Source organism: Theropithecus gelada, chromosome X (assembly GCF_003255815.1).
Source record: "Theropithecus gelada isolate Dixy chromosome X, Tgel_1.0, whole genome shotgun sequence".
NCBI lineage: Eukaryota > Metazoa > Chordata > Mammalia > Primates > Cercopithecidae > Theropithecus > Theropithecus gelada.
The window spans coordinates 81,382,575-81,409,750 of record NC_037689.1 but is presented as its reverse complement, the minus strand read 5'-3'; the positions used below and the strand labels follow the sequence as shown (position 1 = coordinate 81,409,750).

The 27,176-nt window shown below is 38.3% G+C and overlaps 1 protein-coding gene across 5 annotated transcripts in view; it reads right to left on the bottom strand.

Moving 5' to 3' along the window:
- Positions 1–27,176, bottom strand: part of PHKA1 (phosphorylase kinase regulatory subunit alpha 1) — a 133,481-nt gene that overhangs the window by 62,070 nt on the left and 44,235 nt on the right. For all 5 annotated transcript variants that reach the window (XM_025372152.1, XM_025372153.1, XM_025372155.1 and 2 more), the window contains exons 8-14: positions 26,366–26,512; positions 17,603–17,656; positions 16,137–16,259; positions 13,741–13,836; positions 12,849–12,956; positions 10,364–10,442; positions 4,316–4,450 (exon numbers count right to left, since the gene is read on the bottom strand). In XM_025372152.1, coding sequence (XP_025227937.1) covers positions 4,316–4,450; positions 10,364–10,442; positions 12,849–12,956; positions 13,741–13,836; positions 16,137–16,259; positions 17,603–17,656; positions 26,366–26,512 — 742 coding nt within the window. The remainder of the gene's footprint in view (positions 1–4,315; positions 4,451–10,363; positions 10,443–12,848; positions 12,957–13,740; positions 13,837–16,136; positions 16,260–17,602; positions 17,657–26,365; positions 26,513–27,176) is intronic.

The window sequence follows — 27,176 nt, the reverse complement described above, 5'->3', positions numbered from 1 at the left end:
CAAAGAAAATGCAGTGAAAATGTATTTGACCTAGGGATGGGTCTATCTTTCTAAGTTTAACAGCAAGGAAAGAATCCAAAAAAAGAGAAAATTTTACTATATAAAATATAAAACTTCTATACATGAAAAGCAGCACAAAATTAAAGGGCAAATAATAAAATAGCAAAATATTGCAATAACATGTGGAAGGTGGAAGAGAAAGTGTCAGTATCCCTAATATATTTAAAAATACCTCAGGAAAATCAGTAAGAAATCAACAAGTATCCAGTAGAAAAATGGCAAAAGAATCTAAGTAGACGATTTGCAAAATTAACAGAAAAAGGCTATTTATGAAAATAACTTTTGAAGAAATTACATTAATGCAGCTATCAAATTGGATTGTAGGTGGCTACTTACCAAAATGTAACAGAGTTTATCATCTACTGTTATGTTTCAAGAAAAACAGAATGCAAAATCCATTCTTAATGACATCATTTTTCTAAAAACATGTTTGTACTTATTTTATTTAAAATGATTGGAAACAAATATGCCAAAATAAAAGGTGGCTTCCTCTGAGTGGTGGAATTACAGGTGATTGTGATCTTTTTCCTTTGTGCTTGTCTCTGTTTTCCAGTTCCCTGCAGTCAATGCGTACATACCAATTTGTAATCAGATAACTTATAACCTACGAAATTTGGAAAGAACCAGAATAGCATACCTATTCAGATAGAACTAGGAGACAAAGTCATAATTCTTGAAGGACTGAAAAATATATCTGATAAAATGGATGTATCTAATATTTAAAGATTTGCACAAAGGCAAGAAATAATTATCTAAAAGAAAGTAACAGACTAGGAAATATATATAAATCTCACTGATAAAAGCTTACCATAAAATACAAATAATTGATAAATATATACAGAAATGTGCAGACCCTATTAGATAAGCAAGCAATTGTAGACACATAGTTTCAAAAAAAAAGAGGTAAAGCAAAAATAGAAAAATGTGGAGGTCACTGGGAATTAAAGATAGAAAATTAAAATAATTTATACATATTAAAACCTACTTATCTAACAAAAATAAATAAAACTCCAATGTTAGTGGGATAATAAAAAAGAAAGGCATATTTTATATCTTAGTTATGTCACTATAAATTAGTTCGTCTTTGTAAATAATAATCTGGCAACATGTAACAAGAGCTAAAAACCTGTTCACAAACCTTATCCAGAATCCCTTTACTGAGAATATACAATTAAGAAAACAGTGGTCTATACAAAGGCATTTATAGAAGGGTAAAAATTCTCGAAACAATTCAGCTAATAATAAGGGAATAATTACTTTAATTTGATGAAATACTATATAGCTATTTCGATATGTGGAAATGCATCATGAGAGAATAAGTGAAAACAAACAGAACACAAGTGAATATAGGCATGTTAAAGATAACTATTAAAATGTATCTATATGCACTAAGAGATTAGAAAAGAATTAGCATTATAAAAAGATTTGAACTTAATATTTAAATTCTTACTTTTACAAAGTTGATTAATCTCATAATTTAAAAAAATAAAAAAGATGTTTTAGAACTGACTATGAAATACTGAGGATTTGAGGTGAGAGAACTCCGTTTAGCTAACATATATAAACAAATACACCCAGTAAAGAAATATTCCTTTTCCTTCATGGGAATTATGGTTGTCATTTGATGTATCCTTAGGGCAATTTAGTTATTGTGAAACTGTTGCAATAATAGAATTTTGAATAGTCACTCATCTGACTGATAAGTCATTAAATGTTGCCTCATCTATCACGCTTTTCCTGACTTCCCTTCCACGCTTTGCCTGATTTCCCCAGGCAAATCTATCCCCTTTCTTCTGTATTTCATATGTAACACCATGGTCATAGCATTTATAAGATTGTACTGTGATTATTTAGCTGCATGGCTATGTCTTCCATAGCATCTAGCCCAGTGCCTGGTACATAATAAGTGAGCAATAAATGCTTATGAATGAATGAAGCAAATGAAAGAACATATCAGGAAGATAAATGTCCACTTGTCACTTGAGTCCCTGGAATGTTTGATCATTCATTTAGTTTTTATTTCCTTTGGCTAGAAAACAAGAACTTAGTGAGAGGCCCAAGATGGAGTCTAGGTTTTGAAAAAGTAAATAGTCAGGAGATTGCTTCTGTTTGTTGGAGAGACCTGATGTGAGGCAGGCAGATTCCAGAAATGATGGCCCAGAGCTTAGAAGTTACTTGTTTCCCAGTAAGATATGCCAATTTAGAATAATAGATGCAATGAAGCAATGGGTAAAATTAACCTATTAACTTTTGAGTGAGAGCCAGAGAATCAGGTCAAAGTCACCAACAGGACTTGCATAAACCCAGAATTGTAGAGACTTCTAAGAGTTACAAAGAAGGTGACTGCAAGATCAACTAGTACTCAGGTGGGTAAGATATTGGCTAAATAGGGAAATACCTTCCTTACCTCAAGGGATTTAGTGCTAGTGGACTAGTATCTAGAGACTAGAAGTGAATCATAGGTCTGGGGCTACAGGGAATGGCCAAAAAATAAAAACAGGAAGCAGGCTCTGGGAAGGGGTGAGGTATGCATCCCACCTAGCAAAGCATCCACCCAAATCAGCCTCAGAAGTTTCAGAACCTTGACTTGGTATTTACCTCAGTTAGGGTTGAGTAAATAGAGGGAACCAGGAGTATTTTATAATATTCAAGCTAATTTGTGGCTAGATTTTAGAAATTTATTAGGATCTGAGACGTATTCAACAAATTTGTTAATTTCTATGTGTATCTATTTTAGTTTTTCATTATCTTTTTAAAGCAAAGTTTCTTTAGAAAATTCTAACCATGTTATATTTGAATTTTTAGGAAAGGGACATTCCTACATCATAGTTAGGATGGAAGAAAGAAATCCATATACTCCTAAAGCCAGATGCAATGTTAATAGCTCTGGAATGCAAGGAGTTCAAGCCTTGTTGGCATTAAATATATGTTCCTAGAGACAGACAAAAGTCAGCTCTAACTCTTGGTCCTTTCCTCCTTGGTTGACTCCCTCTCAATTTAGACAAAGAAATTAAGTGACTGGAATTAAGTGCCAGTGAAAAGGGAAGGAGGCTGGTTTTCAGCTGGGAATACTTGCCTTACTTGCCTTAACTCTAATTACAAACATACCATTCTTGGGTGATGATAAAAAAGTACACACACACAGACACACACACACATGCACATATACAAACTAACTTCTGGGTTTGTAAGAGGCAATCCACTATCTAAGAGCCAATCTTTTACAAATCTACTCCCTTGTAGTTTAAGATTGTATTACTTTTCTATTGGTTCTGTAACAAATTACCACAAACTTGGTGGCTTAAACAACACAAATTTATACTTCTACAGTTCTTGGCATCATGAGTCCAAAATGAGTATTATGGGACTAAAATCAAAATCAAAGTGTCAGCAGGGTTGATTCCTTCTGGAGGCTCCAGGGAAGAATCCATTCCTTGCCTCTTCCAGCTTCTAGATGATGTGGGAATTCCTTGGCTCACAGCCTTATCACTTTAATCTCTTGCTTCTGTTGTCACATCTCCTACTTTTATAGTCTGGTCTTCCTCTGACTCCCTTTTATAAGGACACTTGTGATTACATTTAGGGACCACCTGGGTAATCCAGGATAAACTCCCTATCTCAAATAAGTCCGTTTTGCCATATAAGGTAAGGCTCATAGGTTCCAGGAATTAGGACTTGGATATCTTTGGGGAGTCATTATTCAGTCTTCCACAAGAGTAGTTTAGAATTTCTTTTAGATAACAATATAGTAATTTGTTTAATGCAAAAGTCTATCACTAAGTTTAATATGTGAATTAATTAAAAAATAAGTACTAATTAAAAATAAGTACTAATTAAAAGTATTATATTAAGGAATCTTTTATATTATGAACTAGTTCATTAAATGACAAACTATGAAAGACCTAAAAACAAGTTCCTTGGCTATCATTCCATATAAAATAAGCAAGTATTTGAAAAAGAGGTACAGGTTCCAAGAAAGGAGAGAACATGTTATTTAAGCACACACTTGGAATAGAGACACAATATTGGCTGATAATAGTCATGCCTTATGTACCCAAAGGGTTCAAAAAACACACCTAAAATTATCAGGCCTGCTCAGAATAGAGAAGGTAAGAAACTAGGATTCTAGAGACTCTAAATTCCTTCTCAGCTCCAGCTTAATAAAGCAACACACAATCATGAAGAATTAAAAAGGATGGAAGCCAGCCTGTATTGAATAATGCTTTGATTCTGGCAGCCTGGCCAATCTCCTTACCTAGGCTGGAATAAATGTGGCTGAGAATACGAGCTGGTTGTACTCTGATGGGGTATACCTCAGCAATGGTCTCCACGTCAATTCCCTTGTCCTTCAAAATGGCCTTGATTTCTTCTGTTTCAGCTAGAATGGAGACTATAGGAGACAAAGAAGATGAGGTCACCAGAAAATTTTATTTCAATAGCAACTTAAAAATCTCTCAAGTTATATAATTTCTTTTGAAGAGAAAAAAAAGGAAATGGGAGGAAATGAACAGTTATTGAGGGACTTTGATAAAATAAGTGTCATGTTAAATACTTAATATTATCTAAAACGAAAAGGAAAAGATCTCAAGACTAGAGCATTAATTTTTGCTTTTTAGCTAAATATGTATGTGCTCCTAGAGAATACCACACTCTCTTTATATCTAAGATTCCATGTTTAAATGGGGGAAAATCCATCATGAGGTTTGGTAGAGCTTTGGTAAAAACTGACTCCCCGAGTTCTTTCATATCAGTAAACCTAAGGTCAGAGCCAGGTATGTGGGGGTAATAAAGAACATCCTAATGACAGGAGTTGCCTATAGCTAGAGAATGATAGAAGGCATGGTGAATTGGGGATAACAATTTGAGCCATCAACATATAGAATTGTATGTTTTTTAGGCGGCAGGTAGGGGGTGCTGGGGAGAGATGGGGATGATACTTCTCTAGATTCAGAGCCTACCAAGCCTGGACAACTCCCTTTTCTTCCTCTTATACTCCTGTCACTGAAGTAGGAAGCCCAGCTACAAGAGAAGTAGGAAGTAGGAAGCCCAGCTACAAGGCTAGGCCAGCTTCCTGATTCTTCTTTTCACTTTCCCTCTATGAAACAGATACCCGGCTGGGGGCCAGTAATCCAACTGAGGCTTTAGCTGTCTTGACACTAAGCACCAGTGGCAAATGTGCCCTCTACTGCTCCTCTAGTGCTGGGAGATGTGATGGATTGTTCACAGGAAAAAGAATGCACTGCTTGGTTCATTCTAGCTTACCATTATTTTCTACATTGAGTTTTTGAAGTAAAGTCTTAGTTAACAAAGTGCTACTTTGCCTTCCTTTGCCATTATCCTTTATATATTTTTCTATCTTGGAAACCTCATGCTAATGGGCTGCTGTTGTCTGGGCCAGGATAGCAGGATATGTCGATCACAGAGTCCCCTGGACATAATACCATCTTGATTACTTGTAACTGAAAAAATGAAAATAAAAGAGATTCTTCAGGGAAAAATGTGCAGAGGAAGAACGATAAGGGGCTAAGGACAGTTCAGGAAAAAGCATATGGCAATCCATTCATTCATTAGTAAACATTTATTAAGTACCTCAATGGATGAGGTACTATGCTAGTCACTAGGGATATAGAAATGGATAAATTAGTCTTTCCCTCAAGGAGCTCCCAGTGTAACAGAAGTGGCATACACATGGATTGTAAAATGACCTGCTAGGTAAATAGAGATAAGTGCACAAAACTTTATGAGATCATCCAGGAGTGACAGCTAGGTAGTGTGGGGTTGGGAGGTGGGGTATCAGGAAAAGCTTCCGAAAAGAGTTGATGCCTACAATGAGTTTGAAAGAATGAATAAGTTAGCTAGGAGAAACAAGGGATTAGGAAGGGTATAGCCATTCTAGGAAGAGAGTCCAGAATGAACTTATCAAGCACAGAGTTGAAAAGAAGCATGGCTGCATATAGGGAGGTGGGAAGAACCATATACACTTCAATATTGCTATAGCATAGTATACCTTGCATAGTGGCAAAAGAAATGGATCTGCAAAGATAGACAGGGGTTAGAGCATCATGAAGGGCATGTACATCACTTGAAGGATTTTGTATTTCATCTTTGGGCCATGCTTTCCAAACTTTCTACTGAGCCTCAGGATTCTTCAGGGGAATTGGTTGTAAAGAGTACAGGGGACTGAAGGACAGTCAAGTGAACAATACTCTGGGGCCCCAGGAGTGCCTTCAACCCAAGCAACTAATTTTTTTGTTTTATAAAATATTTAGAAAATTCGTATTTATTGCCTCTTATGTGCTAGGCACTGCCATATGTTAAGGACATGATCCCTACATGGAAAAAATGAGATGGCTATAGAGTCCTGCTAGAGGCCTGAATAGAAGTTAACCTGCAACAGGATATGGTAAAAATACGGAAGAAATTGTTCCAGACAGAAGAAATAGCATGGGCAAAGGCTCAAGGGAACAGAAAACAAGGCAGAGCTAGGAATTATAAAAAGCCCTTTATAACAGGAACATGTAGTATAAAGGGGCGACGATGAAAAATGAAGCTGGAGATGGGGTCAGGGGCTAGATCTAAAGGGCCTTATAAGTCATATTAAGGAGACTGCCAATGGGAAGCCCTTCTTGAGGTATAATCAGAGGAATACCATATTAATACCTGTACCTTAAAAATAGTACATTCAGATTGATAGAGAAGAAACTGACAGACTGTAGTGAAGATAGACAGACCAGCTAAAAAGCTACTATAGGGCCGGGCACTGTGGCTCACGCCTGTAATCTCAGCACTTTGGGAGGTCGAAGTGGGTGGATCACCTGAGGTCAGAAGTTCGAGACCAGCCTGGCCAACATGGTGAAACCCCGTTTCCACCAAAAATAAAAAAACTAGCCAGGTGTGGAGGTGCGTGCCTGTAATCCCAGCTGCTCCAGAGGCTGAGGCAGGAGAATCACTTGAACCCGGGAGGCAGAGGTTGCAGTGAGCCAAGATCGTGCCACTGCACTCCAGCCTAGCTGACAGAGTTAGACTCCATCTCAAAAAAAAAAAAAAAGTTACTACAGTAATGTAAGGAAGAGATGGTGATTACCTCCATTAGGATCAAGATATTGGTACTGGAGAAAACTGGATTGATCTCAGAATTATTTAGGAAATAAAGCAGCCAGAACTTGTTAACTGTTGAATGTAGGAGATGAGAGAGAGGAAGATATCAAGTATTCCCTAGGTATTTATTTCTATAACTGGGAGGATGGTATGTCATTTAATGACACAGGCATATAGGAGGAAAAGCAGGTATGGGTGATGTAGTACTAGGAGGGTGTAGCTGAATAATTTTAGACATGTTGAATAAATTTACAGTGCAAGTGAGACACCCAAGTGAGGCTATCTTAAAGGAAGCTGATACAGATTCAGAACTCATTAGCATAGAAAGAGATGAGATGGGTCAAGGAGAATATATAGAGAAGAGGAGAAGCGGACTTAGAATATAACCTTGGAAAATGCCAACATAAAAGACATGGGCAAATGAAGAAAAGCCTGGGGTGAAGTGGAGGAGTTCTTACATCATGACTTATATTTTCTGTATGGTATAGGAGGTGAGATCATCTTCTGGGAGTGAGGGAAGAAGTAAGAAAGTGGAAAGAGGGAAAAGGGAAAAGGTTGGAATAGGAGGAGGCTGAGGAACAGAAATAAATATTTAGAGAAGCAAGAGCAGTGGGCTAAGGACAGAATTCTCAGAAATACCAATAGTTAGGGGGCAAAGAAGAAGAGGAAGACCAGAATGAGACAGAAATGTGCTTAATCTAGGTTGAAGGAGATTCAAGAGAGTATGGCATCGTAGAAGACATGGGATACAGATTAAATACTCCAGTAAGATGCAGATTAAAAAGTACCTACCAAATTTGGCAATACAAAGGTCACTGGTAATTTAAGCAAGATTGTTTTCATAGTAGTAAGCCAGACTATAAAATACTGCAGAATAAAGGGAATATAAAAAAGTAGAAGTTTGGATGAGAAAGAAAGAAGCTATATAGTGTAACTAGAGGGAGATGAACATGTCAGTAGACTAAACAAAATAGAACCAACAGAACGGGAGAGTTTGGGGATTCCAGGAAAGAGCAAGTTTCTAGAGAAGGCCGGGGAAGAAGATAATGATCAAACATCAGAAGGAAGACTTGTCCTTGAATAGGAGAAGAAACCCTTTTTCTGAGATTGCAGAAAATGAGGCAAGGATAGGTAAGACTGTAGGGGTGGGGAGGGCTGAGACACTGACAAAGATCAGAATATTATCAGGCATGAAGCAGCAGGCCAAGAATTAGGCTGAAAAAAGAGGTGGGGATTGAAAACAGAGAAGGTGTGGAATAGTGGTTGAGAAGTATGAAAATGCTGACTTATTAATAACAACAAGGATGAACAGGCGGCACTGTAAACCTAGCTGAGCTGGAGACCATGATTTCCAGTGCCACCACTCTGCTCATTTGTATTTTTTTTTTTCCCAATAGCTTTTTAGCAGGCCAGGTATAGGACCAGAAAATGCAGACTGTAACACTGACCTAGGGCTGTGATTTTTCTAGTGGGTGTAATAGAAGAATGGGGCATTGGTGACTGGGAGATTTAGATGAACAACATGAGGTAGAAAAGGGTAAACTAGGGGAAAATAGAAACAAGGGTAATGGGAAGAAAAAGAAAGTTGAAATAAAGTTTTGACTATGATCACAGAGTAGAATATTGGAATTTCAGATATCTGAAGTGAAAGAGCCCTAAAGTTTGGTCCTTTGAGTGGACGGCTAAAAATATAGGTAGAAGGAAAGGTCACTAGAGTTATGGATATCCAGAACTTTGAGACTGAAGTGTTAGACTGCACTGACATCAATGCTAAAGTCTAGTTCTATGGCAGGATTTGAGGAGGAAGAGGAAGGCTGTAGCCAAGCCTCAAAGTCTTCAAAGAATGAATTAGAGCAACCAGGAGATCAACACAGACAGGTGGAATAAACCTCAAAGGAGAACAAGATCTCTCATGGGAAGGGAGAGTAATGACTTTTATATAATGTTTGCTATATACGTTGTTAAGCAAGAACTACCTGTATGACCACATGGGATGCCAAGTATAAGAAAATTTAGAAAACGCATGAGATTATTTTCCATATAGAGCCAACCCCAAAGTCAAGTGATTGGAGACATTTCAAAGTAGTTTCACAATACCACATTGGATTGTGATGTGAGAGTAAAAAATTACCTCAAGTCTTCTACTCTAAGAGACTAGAATAATGGTGATATCATTGAGAGAAATAAGAAAGGTAGAAGGATTTGCATTTCTTAGGAGAGGAAAAGGTTGGGATGGAGACAAAAGAGGTCAGTTTTGTGTTTGAAGTGTAAATGGTAGAGAGGTTTTATAGATATTGGGACTAGAATTCTTAACATGTTTATAGAACTCAGCCTAGTGTTTTGCAGAAAGTAGATGTCCCAAATTTAAGTAGATTGTTAGGAATAAAAACAAAGGTTTGGAGTATTCTCCAAAGAGGTAATAGTTGGGGCCATGGAAGCAAATTTACGATGAAGGAGGCAGGCTTAGCTAACTAATACAGAGTATAAATACAGAAAGACAAGAGTATAAGATTAAGTGCAGCTGGGCACGGTGGTGCACGCCTGTAATCCCAGCACTTTGGGAGGCCGAGGCAGGCAGATCACGAGGTCAGGAGTTCAAGACCAGCCTGACCAACATGGTGAAATCCCGTTTCTACTAAAAATACAAAAATTAGCTGGGGGTGGTGGTACACGACTGTGATCCCAGATACTCAGGAAGCTGAGGCAGGAGAATTGCTTGAACCCAGGAGGTGGAGGTTGCAGTGAGCCGAGATTATGCCATTGCATTCCAGCCTGGGTGACAGAGCGAGACTCCATCTCAAAAAAAAAAAAAAAAAAAAAAAACTAAGTGCGGAACCATTAGAAGGATACATAAAGAAAGAAGTACAGTAGAAATAGCACAGAAGGAGTGGTCAGAGAAAAAGCAGAGATAACCAGGAGGCTAAAATGTTATGACAATGAAAAGAAAATAATTTCCAGACATAAGGAGTGGTTAAGAGTGTCAAATAATATTTTGGAGTCCCCTGACATAGCACGTCATTCATTTGTTTATTATTAAGATTACCAGCATTTTGAAACCAAACTGTATCAAGTTCATTATATACTTTTTGAATCCTAATAAAGTGTAAGATATAGAATAAAGTCATAATTTACTACCCTAAAGATCTCTACCCCTAACCAGACCTTTAATATATAAGTTTCTTCCACTGGGAGTAAGAATACATACCTTGAACCACAACATCTGGCTTTGGTACAGTAGAAAACCTGCGATTCAGGGGATCAATTTCTCCAGGGGCTAAAAATCCCTAAAGAAAAACCATAAAAAGACAGATTATTAAGTCTCAAAAGAGAAGCTAATATTTGAGGGAAAACAACATCCCTATGCCCATAACCTTGCACCATAACATTCAAGAGACAGGTGTAGAAAGGAAACAAATGCCTTCACTGTATGAAAATGTTTGAACTCCCAGATTCACACCAAAATTCATTTTATCTAGAGTTAATTTCTATTGGCTGCCACAAATCCTTTTTTAGGTAGGGTATAAATATGTATGGTATAATTTTTTTTTTTTTTTTTGAGACAGGGTCTTTCTCTGTCACTCAAGCTGGAGTGCAGTGGTGCAATCATGGCTCACTGCAGTTATGACCTCCTGGGTTCATGTAATCCTCCCACTTCAGCCTCCCAAGTAGCTAGGACTACAGGTGTGTGCCACCACGCCTGGCTAATTAGTTTACTCACGGAGACAAGGCCTCACTTATGTTGCCCAGGCTGGTCTCAAACTCTTGGACTCAAGCAAACCTCCCGCTTTGGCCTCCCAAAGTGGTGGGGTTATAAGCATGAGCCACTGCACTCAGCTGGGTATAAATTATAAATAAACAGAATGTTTTCTGGTTATTCCTCTATCTTCTCTGGATATACGTATGATTAGACGATTAGATCACAAAGCTTATCAGTAATTTAAGCCATTAGTCCTGCTGTATTCTCATTTGTTCATGTATCTGCTATGCCTTCCGTACATCAGAAATCTTTTGACTTGAGTTTCTGCCCTTTATGAAATGGGATGAACTCGCCTATTTTTTCCTCAAGAATACAAATCACTGGCCGGGCGCGGTGGCTCATGCCTATAATCCCAGCACTTTGGGAGGCTGAGGCGGGCGGATCACCTGAGGTTGGACATTCGAGACCAGCCTGACCAACATGGAGAAATCCCGTCTCTATTAAAAATACAAAATTGGCCGGGCGCGGTGGCTCAAGCCTGTAATCCCAGCACTTTGGGAGGCCGAGGCGGGCGGATCACGAGGTCAGGAGATCGAGACCATCCTGGCTAACATGGTGAATCCCCGTCTCTACTAAAAATACAAAAAACTAGCCGGGCGTGGTGGCGGGCGCCTGTAGTCCCAGCTACTCGGAGGCTGAGGCAGGAGAATGGCCTGAACCTGGGAGGCGGAGCTTGCAGTGAGCCGAGATCGCGCCACTGCACTCCAGCCTGGGTGACACAGCGCGAGACTCCGTCTCACAAAAAAAAAAAAAAAAAAAAAAAAAATACAAAATTAGCCAGGCATGGTGGTGCATGCATGTAATCCCAGCTACTCGGGAGGCCAAGGCAGGAGAACCATTTGAACCTGGGAGGCGGAGGTTGTGGTGAGCCAAGATCGCGCCATTGCGCTCCAGCTTGGGCAACAAGAGTGAAACTTCGTCTCAAAAAATAAAATAAATTAAAATAAATTTTAAAAAAGAAAAAAAAAAAGAATACCAATCACTGTGGCGTTCTTTTTATCAATGCATTTATTTTATTTTAATTGAACGACAAAGTTACCAGGTAAGGATTATTTAAACAAACCATTCTGCCCACTTTTGCTGGATTCATTTAGTAATGTCGACTAAGAGTAATCAAACAGCCATGGTCATAGACACACAAGAAAAATGAACAAAACAGCTGCAAAAATCAGTGGTTATACATAAACAGGCCAAAGAGTCTATCTCAGATAGGATAGTAAAGTCCCACTCTTGATCCTCTAGGAGCCTGGGTTATATCTTATCAAAATAACATAGAGTGGGGAAGTAGACTTGCCAGATGATATGAAAATCTTCTGAGAAACAGAATGCCTCTGTGCAGGCTCAAAATGTCACAAAGAAGGTGGACACAAAGTCAGAAACTCCCAAATGCCTCATTAAGGGCAATCTCAACAGAATCTGATATAAGGAGCATTTAGAGAGCCCCTTAACAAAAAACAAACAAATGTAAAAACCCAAGCAAACAAAAAAAAGCCACGATGTTCCTAATCACTTATCATGGCACCTAAAAATATCAGTTAATTCAGTTAAAGAATGAAACATTATGTTGCTTGGAAACATTAGCACTTAATCCATTATCAGTAACCAACTAGCTAAGCACAAATGCATCTGTTAGTCACCAGGCAGGGCACTGAGGGGAGTTTTGAAAGGGATAGATCTGGGGCCTGAGCAGCTCCAAATACAGTGCCAAAGTAGGGAGTCCTGGGCAGCATGAGGGACATGGTTGCCAGGGAGCAAGAGCTTTTAGTGAGGGTTGGCTATGCTCCCTACTCTGAAGATCTGGAGGAAAACTATAATTAACGCAAAGTGCAAAAGGCAGAAGACATCCTTCAGATTTAATGAGATACTTAAAAATCTGATTATTATGGTGACTTAAGGCAGAAATAAGTGGGACAGCCTTGAAGATTCCTCTTACCTCTGCCATCAAGCTTCCTAAAATATATAGAGACTGACCCCACATGTGAGGTAATTTCCCCATGGGGACTCGGTCCACAGTGTGAGGATTCTGATATTCTTCATCGACCTAAAAGAAAAGATGAAGAGGCCAGATGAGGAATAATAGAAGGTTTAAGATACTGGACAATAAAAAGGCAGACTGGATTGTAATTTATACCCTATATAGCTACATATGCAATGCACTGAAAAGTGAAGCACTATTACTATAATCTAGGGCAGTGCTCCTCAACTGTGAAGTGCATACAGATAACCTGAGGATCTTGTTAAAATGCAGATTCTGATTGAGTGGGGATGAGGTAGGGCCTGAAATATATTTCTAACAAGCTCTCAGGTGGTGCTGCTGATGTTACTGGGAGCTTATTCTACTCATTCTCACCGGAATGGAAGACTATTCTCTCCCATGTCTAATGCTCTTTTGCAGTGGAGAAGAGGAACAATGTTACACCCGACTGGCATTTTGGGGAAATGACAGTCTGAAAACAAGACATATTCATTTTCCAAGCCTTACCTATTAAAACAGTCCTGGATTACTGGCCTAAAAGCAGAGAATACCAAATCTTGAAAGTCCACGCAGAACATCATCCTAGTTTTTACTAGCGATCTCTACATCATTCTCAAGATTTAGGTTTGGTCTTGTCCTTGTCTCACTGTGCAACAGTACCATCACTGAGACTGTTTCAAAATTTTTATTTTTAAAGGAATAAAATCATACTTATGTTGTCCTATACCTAAAGACAAGCTTTCAGAACAATAAAATAAGATTAAAAATTATTTGACTCAAATGAGGTAGTCTTATCAAGGTACTGCCCCTCTTCTCTATCAGCTATATGTTACGGCACTGTCTGACTCACCCTGTCAGGAGGAACACTGTACAGCTCTGGCAGAAGTGGGACTCCATTTTTGCCCTTGATGAGGACTGCTTCAAGAGCCTCTCTATACTCTTGAACCTGCAGATAAAAGAAAGGCAGGAAAAAAAAGACTTATAGAGAGTCCCTTTGGGGACCCAGGAGAAGACTGTAGCCAAAGAAGGTCACATTGCAAAGAAGCTAATTCACCCAGTAAAATAGAAAGGAAAAGGTATTTACTAAATGCTCGTTATAGGCCAAATATTATGCTAGGAGTTTTGCATACTTTAATGCATTTAACTTTAAAAACTATCCTAGGAACTATGTGTAATTAAGGCCTTTTTACAGGGAAATTGTCTCAAAGAGGTTGTAAATTTGTGGAAGATCAGAGCAAGTACACAGTTGAGTCCAGGATGTAGCCATGGCAGTCTGCTTCCAAAGGCCTGTCTCGTTCCACTATGTATTTCTTAAGTATAGCTTCTAGATTTGAGGATGTATTGTCTTAAAACTGCATTTTTACCTGCCAAATTAGGTTCTATTATGGTCAAGTTTATGTTCTGTGCTTAACTATTTGCTAAAGCTTAGCAATATATAAAATGTAAAAAAACAAAACAAAACAAAACAAAAAAAACCAAAACTGTAATTTATGATGGAAAAAAAAATATAGTCAGTTCTGTTATAATACTTTGTAAACAAACTTGTTCCAATGCTTCCCATATATTGGGGGGAAATTTGAGTATAACATGAATTTCATGTTTGGTTATGCACAATTTCATACTGAGAATGTACTCAGCTGAACTGGACCATGTAAGAATACACAAAACACACATGCATACATCTCAGGAGAACAATGAACTGTACCCATTCACATCTGTTGTTACTCCTTTCTGTCCAATTTCAGGTAACACTCCTTTCACCACTACTGAACTTACAAGCTGCAATCCTCTGATGGCCACCCTGGATATGCAGCCACATGCTTTCCCCTCTCTTCAGTTTTCTACCTCTTTCCTCTCAGCCTTTAAAAAAAATTTTCCCCTCTGTTTTATGCTCTTTTTCTCTGTTTTCTCTCACTCTTTTAAATCCCACTTTTGTTCTCTTCCTCTTGCACATTCTGTAGTGGGCATGAGAGCTAGGTGGGTGAGCTGGTGAGAACTTGCGTACACACTTGCACAAGCAAACTTTGGGTCTTTTTTAAGGTGAAAGTACCGTAACTATTGTGGTATTTAGGTATTTCTTTACTATTTACCATGTATAAAGCCATGATACTATTATTTTTATTAGGCTCCTATCATTTTGTATGTGTTACATTTTATGTGCTGCACTCCTTACCCCATTTTCTCACAAGCCCTGTAGTTTTTATTTCTTAAATATGCATAGCATGGTGATTTTTAAAGAATGCATATGGTCTGGGTGTGGTGGCTCATGCCTGTAATCCCAGCACTTTGAGAGGCTGAGGCAGGAGGGATAGCTTGAGCCCAGGAGTTTGAGACCAGCCTGGGCAACAAAGCGAGGCCCGTCTCTACAACAAACAAACAAACAAACAAAAATAGCTGAATGTGGTGGCAGGTGCCTATAGTCCAAGTGACTCAGGGGGCTGAGATGGGAGGACTGCTTGAGCCCAGGAGATCGAAGCTGCAGTAAGCCATGATCACGCCACTACACTACAGTCTGGGCAACAGAGTGAGAGACCCTGTCTCAAAAACAACAACAACAAAAAGATTGCATATGTATCATTATAGCAGAACTGACTGTACGTTGCATTTACAGTATGTCTTTATCTGTGAAATTCAAAGACTTTTAGGAATATATTCTTTAATGAATGGTGAAAAACTATTTTCATTATGTACAGAGAAACTGAAGAAGTCAATGACAATAGTTGGGCACTAAATGGTCAGGAGTGAAACCAAATTTTTTTTAAAAAGAAGAAAAAGGCTGGGCGCGGTGGCTCAAGCCTGTAATCCCAGCACTTTGGGAGGCCGAGACGGGCGGATCACGAGGTCAGGAGATTGAGACCATCCTGGCTAACATGGTGAAACCCCGTCTCTACTAAAAAATACAAAAAACTAGCCGGGTGAGGTGAGAGGCACCTGTAGTCCCAGCTACTTGGGAGGCTGAGGCAGGAGAATGGTGTGAACCCGGGAGGCGGAGCTTGCAGTGAGCTGAGATCGTGCCACTGCACTCCAGCCTGGGTGACACAGCGAAACTCTGTCTCAAAAAAAAAAGAAGAAGAAAAAATAATCCAGGTCTTTTAACTCTTAGTGCCCTCAGCTAGTAGCCTGTAGGGAACAACTGTCTCTCCCCTATTAGGAAGACTTCCATCTGGACACAGGGTTGGTATACTATTAGCTGTAAGAAGATATAACAAGAACATCCAGCTGAAAACTCTTTCCCTAGCTTATTACCTGTTCTGCATTGCCACTGAAGACCCCATCAAGAATAAAGTATGTCCAGAACAATGGCCATTCACACTCAATGTTTTCAAATAGCTTCAGCTCAGCTGGTTCATAGTACAGACGATTGGGATCCTAGTAAAAACACAATAAAGTCTGTCATCACTCAGAGGTTAGATGTATATCTTTAGTTCAGAGGTATTATAACATGGGCTTTCATTACTGATTGTTTTAGAGGAGTTCAGGAAGGCAGAGCATGTGCATACTCCCTTCCCTTAGCAAGTACTCTATGATATGACTTCTAACTAGTGGAATTGGGATAGCAATGATATCACAAGAGGGTGTATGAAGAAATAAGATTGGTTTGCAATAAAGTTGAGTTTGGTTTTATATTTGTTAAGTTTTATGTAGTAGTAGGACATACAAATAGAAATGTTTAGAAGAGCAACTAGAGATGAGGGTTTGGGAATCATCTTCATAGAGGTGATTATGAAGTACAAGTTACAGCTGAGCTTTGTGAAATAGTACTAAATAAAATGAGCAAACTGCTTAAGAATGGAATCTTGGTAAACCCTCAGAGTGGGGCAAGGGAATAACAGAAAGAGAAGAATCAGGATAGTGTAGTGGGAAAATTAAAACAGGAAAAGAATTTCAAGAGAATTTAGGACTAGGTAAAAAGTGAGGTACTATAGAGAAGTCAAGGAGAATAAGGATTCAGAGAAGGCTATTGGATTGGTCATTTAAGAGCTTATGATGATGTTTCAGAACATATAAGTTTAGTACACTAATAGGGGAAGAAGTCAAATTCAAGGCTAAAAAATAAAGTGGAAGAGAGGAAGTAGACCAGAAGAGTTTGAGCTCGATGATTTTTAAAAATCCATAATGTCTCTCAACCATCAAATCTAAGCTTTAAACAATGTTTCCATTACCAGTGAAAGTGATTCATATTGACTGTTCAATCCCTTTAATAATACTGAATTTTTCTCATTTATATTTCCAAGATGAACTTTTGACTCGTTGAATAAAAGAAACTTACCTTTTCAAAATCTAGCACTGTTTAGAACTAACCAACTACAAGAGGTGGAATGTGGGGCCAGAAAGATCTTCTGATGGAAAGATTTTTCCCTTTGTAATTGTTAAATATTTTGGGAGAGACACTTTGAGACAATGCAAATACCATTTCTGCATAAGTTTTCATCCACTGATTTTATCATGTATCAGTAGTTCTTTCTTGAAACTAACCAACACAAGAGGTAGAAGGACTACACCTTCCTCTATTTTACTTAATCCAGAAAGGCCTACAAATTGAGAACTTGGCAGCTAAGCCAAGTTCAACAAATATAGCAAACATCAGTTATTATAATACTACTTAGTGATCTCTATAAGTACCATCGGTGAGGTAAATGTTTTCTCTGAATGAGGCTGCAGGTAGAAGTGGCCTTTCTACCTTGGGTTCATTTTGGAGAAAAGAAACCTACCTCTTTAGGAGTTTTATATCCATCTCGTAGAAAGCGACAGCAACCATAACGACCCTGGGAATGCAAAGAAAAAGGATCAGCAGCTTGTACACTGGTACGGCCATGTAATTAATCAGAAATACATCCTTGTAACATCTCTATGTACCACCAACCTATCACCGATAAAGACACAATGCTTAAAACCAAAAAACCTGAAATCAATCCAGCAGCAGAAACAGATTTCAGCAGTGTGATTTCAAGTGAAGGCAAAATGACAGGCTCTTCACTAAAGCAGTGTTCCTAACAGTATCTTCTCTATGGCTATCCACCTAGGGTAAGTCTGTGACAGCCTAATTACTAATCTATGTGGTCCCGTTCATAAGACACATACAGCTCATAAGACTCCATAAGCTTTTTAAAAAAACACATATTTTTTAAATTTTGAGACAATTTTAGATTTACAGAAGAGTTGCAAAAACAGTACAGGGAATCCCAGTATTCCTATCAACCACCATTCCGTTATATTCACATCTCATATAACCATAGAAATTTGCCAAAACTGAAAAATTAACCTTGGTGGCTAGGTGTGGTGGCTCATGCCTGTAACCCCAACACTTTTGGAGGCTGAGGCGGGTGGCACCTGAGGTCAGGAGTTTGAGACCAGCCTGGCCAACGTGGTGAAACCCTATCTTTACAAAAAAATTTAAAAATTAGCCAGGCGTGGTGGCACGTGACTGTAGTCCCTGTTATTCAAGAGACTGAGGTGGGAGACTCACTTGAACCTGGGAGGCAGAGGTTGCAGTGAGCCTAGATAGTGCCACTATACTCCAGTCTGGGTGACAGAGTGAGACTTTGTGTTAAAAAAAATTTTTTTTAATTAACTTTGGCACGATACTATTAACCAAAGCACATAACTTATTTGGATTTCATCAGTTGTCCTTTTTTCTGTTCTAGGACCCAATTCAGGATCCCATATTGCATTCAGTTATCATGTCTCCTTAGTGTCCTCCAATCTATGACACTTCCTCAGTCCTTCCTTGTTTTTAATGACCTTGTTTTAATTGACACTTTTGAAGAGTGTTCATCAGTTATTTTGTAGAATGTCCCTCGATTTGGTTTTGTTTGATGTTTTCTCATGATCAGATTAAGGTTATGCATATTGGGAAGGATACCACAGAGGTGATGTGCCCTTCTCAGTGCATTGTATGAGAGAGTACATGATGTCAATATATCCTATTACTGGTGATGTTAACCCTGATCACTTGGTTAAAGTGGTGTCTGCTGAATTTCTCCACTGTAATTTTCCATTTGTAACTATTAAATATTTTGGGGGACATACTGTGAGACTATTCGAATGTCCTCTTTCTGCTTAAGCTTTTGTCTACTGATTTTAGCATTCATCAGTTGATCTCTCCTGAAATAATTATTACTCTAGTGTTTGTCTAATGGCAATTTTGTATTTCCTTTATTCCTTTAGCATTTATTAACTGACATTCTCCTATTAAGGAGATTTGTCTTCTTTCCTATATATTCATTTTTCAGTTATTTATTTAACTGAAATAACTGAAAAATGGACTTATGGATATTTCATTTATTCTCTGGGTTATAATCCAATACTATGATAGTTCTTTTGTTGTTCAATTTTTTTCTGCTTTGGCCATTAGAAGAACTTTTCAGTTGGTTCCTGTGTCCCTTTGACATGTTGCATACTTTTCTGAGTACCACTTTATTTTCTAGAACCGTATGATACTCCAGGCTCCTCCTGTATCCTCCCTGCCCCAGTCAAATCAACCACTTCTCCAAGGAGCCCTGAGTCCTTTCATTGAGAATGACATTTAGAAACCAAAATTTGGACACTAGGTGTACTCATTGCCTCTGGGCCCTCTCAGTGGACAAAGTTAGGAAACACATATAGGAAGACACACATCCCTATATTAAACACACACACACACTTCATACTGACACTACCTTCTCTAATCCGACATCAGAAGGTTCATTCTAGGCTTTTCCCATTCCCTGTGTGTAACAGTGAGAAACCTAGGTCTCGTTATCCACTATATCTACTACATATTTACTTATTTGGTCAACCTTACTGTACAGATAAAGTAGTTTCAGAATTGCCAACCAGTACCCCTTTGAGAAACAAATTTATCAACTAGAGCAGGGGTTGGCAAACTTTTTCATAGAGGACCAGTGAATATTTTAGATTGTGCAGACTATACAGCCTCTGTTGCAATTACTCAGATCTGCTGTTGTACCTTGAAAGCAGCCATGGACAATAAGTAAATACACCATGGTTGTGTTCCAGTAAAACTCTATTTATAAAAACAGATGGCCAGCCCACAGGCTGTAACTTGCTAACCCCTGAACTGGAGTACAGTGTGTGTATACAGTTATTTTTGTCTTTAGGTTAGGCTTGCAGTATCTAGTCAAAACACTGTTTTCCAAGACTTACGTCAGCTCCTTTCCTTTCCATACCCTTTAGTATGGTTACCTGATTCATCTGTAATGTAATTAGACTCATTTTTCAGTCTGAATTCCATCTTTCTTGACACGCCCTGGTTGATTCTTTAAATTTACTTCCTGTGGCATACAATTCCTTGGCTTTTGACAAACATATAGTCAGGTGTCCACCAGCATAAGTCCACAGAGAACCATTCCATCACCCTCAAAATTCTCTAGTGCTATATCTCTATAGACAATCTGTCCTCCCAACTTCTGGCAACTGCTGATCTGTTTTCCTCCCTATAGTTTTGCCTTTTCTAAAGTGTCATGTAAATGGAATCAGGCAGTATGTAGTCTTTGGGGTTTGTCTTTTTTTCTTGTAGTAAAATGCATTTAAGAATCAACATAAGTGAAAATGCAGATGGCCAAAGTGATGAGAACAAGGAGGACTATACAATCCCAGATGAGTATAGAATTGGACCATATCAGCCCAATGTTCCTGTTGGTATAGACTATGTGAACCTAAAACAGGGTTTTACCGTAAGCTGTGTTCACTCTTTTATGCAAATGAAGAAGTTGCAAAGAATACTCATTGCAGCAGCCTTCCTCATTATGAGAAATTAAATAAATTTCTGAATAAATTGGCAGAAGAATGCAGACAGAAGAAGGAAATTTAAGATGTGCAAGAAGATTTAAGGATTTCAAAGAAAATAACAGTTCTTTGTGTTTAATGTTAACCTTTTTAAAATACAATACTGACAGAAGAAAACTACTGTACTCTTTTGTTTTGGTGGAGAAATAATGTCTGTCATGTGTTAAGTGTTATAGCAAAAAAATACATATGATTAATGAATAGTTTTTCTTTTGTGGAAGTAATTTGTAGAGATTGACTTCGTAAGCTACTTAAGACAACTTGCACCACTAAGAAAAAAATGTAGAACCATTTGGGAAAATGAAATTTAGTAGTTCCAAGCTGCAAAGAAATGTCAATATTTGATTCCATTTAATAAAGAACAAAACCAATAGTATTTTTATTACTTTCATCAGAAACATTCCATGTTTTAACCTGAGCCTTGCAAACTTTTCATTTGGAGTTTGACCTTTTTTTGGTTGCATTTCATTTTTGGAGAACTTCATTAAAATGAGATTGGCAATTCAAATGCAGGTGCAGTTTTCTGTTAATGTCATGCTGTCATGCTGTTGTTTAGGTAATAAGAAATATTAAGTATTGGCTTTAGATTTTGTAATTTTTTCCCTGAGTACCTGCTAGATTTCATATTCTAGTAGTCAATATATTTTCGGTGAAATGTAAAAATATTCCCATTCTCTTTGACCAGTACTAATTTTTGAGATCTTATTGCTTGTCACTTGAATCCCGTAATTGTCGTACATCTCTGGTGTAAGCAACATTTGATTTCTGAAGTGTGTAGATCACCTCTTCATATTTTCAAGATGTAAATTTACATTTCTGCATCTTAAAAACAGTTTGGCCATAATCCTAGATGCACACTTCTAATTCATGTACCTTGCACATGTGACTTTTGTGAATAGAAATTTGCATGTATAATCTGTGTTTACTTGTAACTTTCTGGTTATATACTGCTTATATCTGTAGATTCAAGTTACTGAAGTGAATACCAATAAAAAAAAAATCCTAGGCCATGTTCATTAGTTATACATGTTTGGAATGTACTGACAAAAAAAAAAAAAAGAATCAACATAGAGCACGAGGGCCGACTAGAGGTGCCTGATGCCTGTCTTCCCCATAAAAAAGGACCAAAACAACTAATAAACAACTAAAATTCAAGTGGAGTGTCTGAGGGAGAGCACTGTGGTACAGCAAGTGACTGGCAAGAACCCTGTGAAGTGGAAAAGCTCAGGATGGCAGCATAGAGAGGGGAGTGAGGCATCCTGGCTCTGCTGCCCCATCTCCCCTATTAGGATTGGCTCAGAGACAGGAGGGACTTCCCCTTGCAGAGAAAAGGTAAGCGAAAGGCTCCCACCATCTGTCATTGCCAGCCCAGACACCTGCAGTCCTTACTATAGGAGAATCCTACCGTCCTCCCAAGTTCTGAGCCCAGTTTGGGGAGCTGCCTAGAATTCACACAGCTGCATTACTCCAGAGTATGAGTACATGTTGTGCACTTCCTATTTCTCATGACCAAAGCTGCTGCAGCACAGTGCCATCTTGAAACTGGAGCTACTGCAGTAATGCAGTAGTTGGCCCCCCTACTCTGGGGGCCAGTAGCCATTGTGCCTCTCCAACCTTGACTCCTTGCCATCATTTCACCAACCCCACACAGGTGGCTGCAGTGCCATGACCTCAGCTGCTTGAAGCCTGGCCCCAAGAATGGCCATGACTCTGGTCCTGCACAGTAGAAAGCCAACCCTGGAACAGACGAAACAAACAGCCTGACGGACCCATGTCCCTGATCAGAGAAACAGCCCAGTGGCCCCACCCCTGGCAAGCCAGTTCCCAATCCCACACCCCCAAGGAACTCAGCAGCCCTGCCCCTGGTGGGCAAACCAGTACCTGAACCACCTGACCTGCCATGTACCTATGACCTTGGCTAGAAAAAGAGCCTGGCAGCCCTGTCTCCTCATGCATGTGTACACCCCAGGCCTGGGAATCAGTCTGTTCAGGAGCCCATCCCCCAGCAAAACTACCCACTACACTCACAAACTCCTGCAGCCTAGGCCATCGAGGTACTCACAAACATCAATTATGTGGATTACAGCTCAAGAAACTGCAGAGACTATAATAACTGTGTCCACCTAGAACCAAAGCCAGTGTACCCTACCCAAACCAACAACTTAGGACCCATCTCCAGAAAAAAATCCCTGTCAAAGCTGCTCCATAAATTCGAAGAGGTACCTGCTCCACCAGATGTGCATATATCAATGCAGGGACACAAGAAACATGAAAAGGCAAGAAACATGATACCTCCAAAGGGACATAATAATTATCTAGTAACAGATCTCAAAGAAAAGGAAATTTATGAAATGCTATAAAAGAAACTCAAAATTATGATCTTAAGGAAACCCAGCAAGATATAAAAGAATAAAGATAGATAATCAGGAAAACAATTCATGATCTGATGAGAAGCTCAACAGAGATATTATTTAAAAAACAAATTTTAATGCAGAAGAATTCAATTAATGAAATAAAAAACACAATCGAGAGCTTCAACAGATGAGATCAAGCAGAAGAATTTCTGAACTTGGAGGCATATCTTTTGAAACAAACCAGGCATACAGAAAAAAAACCAAGAATGAAACAAGCCTATAGTACTTGCAGAACACCATAAAGCAAATAAATAATCACATTATGGAAGTTTTAGAAAGACAAGAGATGAGAAAATGTGCAGAAAACCTATTTGATGAAATAATAGCTGAAAAATTCCCAATTCTTGGGAAAAATATGGATATCCAGATCCAGGAAACTCAAAGGTTCCCAAATAGATTCAAACCAAAAAATGTTCTCTTAAAGGTACATTATAGTCAAAATGTCAAAAGTCAAAGATGAAGAGAAAATTTTAAAAACAGCAAGAGAAAAGCATAAGGTTACATATAAGGGAAGCTTCATTAGACTAACAACAGATTTCTCAGTAGTAATCTCACAGGCTGGAAGAGAATGAGATGACATATTCTAAGTGCTGGGAAAAAAAAAAAACCTGTCAGGCAAGAACACTATACCCAGAATTAGATCAACCTTACGAGAAATGCCTAAGGGAGTCCTACAACTGGAAGTGAAAGTATGATAACTATCATCATGAAAACATGCAAAAGTATAAAACTCACTAGTACAGCACATACAGAAAGGAGAAAGAGAAAGAGAAAGGAATCAAGCCTTACACTACAGAAAATCGCCAAACTGTAAAGATAAACAATAAGAGAGGAAGAAAGGAACAAAGGATATATAAAACAACCAGAAAACAATTAACAAAATAACAGGAGAAAGTCCTCATTTATCAATAATAATCTTGAATGTAAATAGATTAAATTTCTCAATTTAGACGTAGATTGGCTGAATGGATAAGAAAAACAAGACTCATATGATGCCTACAAGAAAGTCACTTCACCTGTAAAGACACACACAGACTAAATTGGAAGGAATGGAAAAAGATGTTCCACGCAAATACAAACCAAAATCAAGCAGGAGTAGCTATACTTATATCAGATAAAATAGGTTTTAAGTTAAAAACAGTAAAAAGAGACAAAGAATGTCATTATATAATAATAAAAGGATCAATTCAGCAAGAGGTTATAATAATTGTAAATATATATGCACCTAACATTGGAGCATCCAGATATATAAACCAAATATTATTAGATCTAAAAGGAGAGTTAGATTCCAGTACAATAATAGTAGGAGACTTCAACATTCTACTCTTAGCATTAGATAGATCATTTATATAGAAAATCAACAAAGAAATACTAGATTTAAACTGCATTATAGACCAAATGGACCTAACAGACATTTACAGAGCATTTCATCCAACAGGTACAGAAAACACATCAGCACATGGAACATTCTCCAGGACTGATCATATATTAGGCAATAAAACATGTCTCAACAAACTTTTAAAAATTGAAATCATTATCAATTTTCTTTTCTGACTGCAATGAAAACTAAAAATCAATAACAAGAGAAACTTTCGAAACTGTACAGATACATAGAAATTAAACAACATGCTCCTCAATGAAGAAATTAAGAAAAAAACTTTAAAATTTCTTAAAATAAACAAAAATGGAAACATAACATCCCAAAACCTATGGGATACAGCAAAAGCAGTACTAAGAAGGAAGTTTATGGCAATAAATGCCTACATCAAAATAGTAGAAAGATTTGACATAAGGCCGGGCGCGGTGGCTCAAGCCTGTAATCCCAGCACTTTGGGAGGCCGAGACGGGCGGATCACGAGGTCAGGAGATCCAGACCATCCTCTCTAACACGGTGAAACCCCGTCTCTACTAAAAAATACAAAAAACTAGCTGGGCGAGGTGGTGGGCGCCTGTAGTCCCAGCTACTCAGGAGGCTGAGGCAGGAGAGTGGCGTAAACCTGGGAGGCGGAGCTTGCAGTGAGCCCAGATCGTGCCACTGCACTCCAGCCTGGGCGACAGCGAGACTCCGTCTCAAAAAAAAAAAGAAAAAAAAAAGATTTGACATAAACAACCTAATGATGCACCTCAGGGAATTAGAAAAGAACAAACAGAACCCCAAATTAATAGAAGGAAAGAAATAACAAAGACCAAAACAGAAACAAGTGAAATCAAGGCCAAAAAATACAAAAGATCAACAAAATGAAAAGTCTTTTAAATAAACAAAATTGGCAGACCATTAGCCAGACTAAGAATAAAAGACCCAAGTAAATAAAATCAGAAATAAAAAAGAGACATTATAACCGATACCACAGAAATACAAAGAATTATTAGAGACTATTATCAATAAGTATGTGCCAAGAAATCGGAAGCCCTAGAGAAAACAGGTACATTTCTGGACACATACACCCAAACAAGATTGAACCAAGAAGAAACAGAAAACCTGAAAAGACGAATAACAAGTAATGGGATTGAATCAGTAATAAAATGTACTCCAATGAAGAAAAGTCCAGGAATGGATGGCTTTATTGCTGAGTTCTACCAAACTTTTAAAGAGCTAAAACCAAACTACTCCAATAAATTGAAGGGAAGGGACTTCTTCCAAACTCACTACGAGGCCAGCAGTACCCTGAAATCAAAACTGACAAGGACACAACAAGAACAGAAAACCCATGGGCCAATATCCCTGATGAACACAGATGCAAAAATCCTCAACAAAATACTATCAAAACAAATCCAACAGCATATCGAAAAGATTATACACCATGATTAAATCTGATCAAGTTGGTACCTTGTATCTTTTTACTGTTGAGCAGTATTCTACTGCATGCATATAGTGTAATTTGTTTATCCCTTCCTCTGTTGAAGGTTTTTTCCAGTTTTTGGCAATTATGAATAAAGCTGCTGTAAACATTTGTGTGCAGATTTTTTCGTGAGCGTAAGTTTTCATTTCTGTAGGGTAGATTTCTAGGATGACATAGTTGGGTTATAGGGAGAGTATATGACTAAATTTATAAGAAACTGCCAAACTGTTTTCTAAAGTGGGTGTGCCATCCTGCATTACTACCAGCAATGGCTGTAGAAGCTTTAACACTTTTAAAAGAAACTGTAAAGACAACTCAGAAAACTTAAAGGTTTCTTGAAATCACAGTCACAGGTCATACTTAAGGCCCTCAAAGGCACAATTTACCCTTAAAGTCACAGCCTTAAATAAAACAAAGGCACATATGGACATACCTGAAGCTTGGTGATGATTTCCTGTTTCGTGAGCTCCACCAACTGGCTATCCTCTACTGCAAAGGCAGGGAAAGAAACCACTGAGAGTAGACTAGCATCAACCTCTTTTGATGTTGAAGCACGGGGCAGTAGTGAATTCAGGATAGACTAAGAGAAAAGTAGTTAAGTTTATATAAAAGGATGTATTTCTTCTCCTTTTACCCCAATATCTTATCAACACACATGATATCACTTTTGAATATGTTTGACAGAATAGAACAGAACATTCTTTATCTATTTTAAGTAGGTTATTAAATACCTTGGCATTATAAAACTAATAGCTTTAGTTTCAAAAGATTTATGTAGAAGAGGACCATTCACAAGAAAATCTAGACATTACTCAATAGTTAGAACTTAGAAAACCAGCAATTTCTGTAAATCATCCCTTGTCTTAATTCTGCTCTCAATACTTTCCTATCCTGATTCTTAACCAGTTACTCATGGATAAGGAATATTCTAACATTATTATACCACCCACAGTGCTGTTGCTCCATTAGCAACTACTTAAGAATAAAGTCAAGAGAAAACATAGCTACTGAGAAGCAGGATAGGGAAGGCTCAGCTCCTCTACTTCTGACATATTTTTTTTCTCTGGGAAATTTTATGTTTTTAAAATTGGAGATGAGTTTATATTCAATAGGACCCTATGGTATCTAATCAGGGTTTAAAGAAAAGGAGAGCCGGGCGCGGTGGCTCAAGCCTGTAATCCCAGCACTTTGGGAGGCCGAGACGGGCGGATCACGAGGTCAGGAGATCGAGACCATCCTGGCTA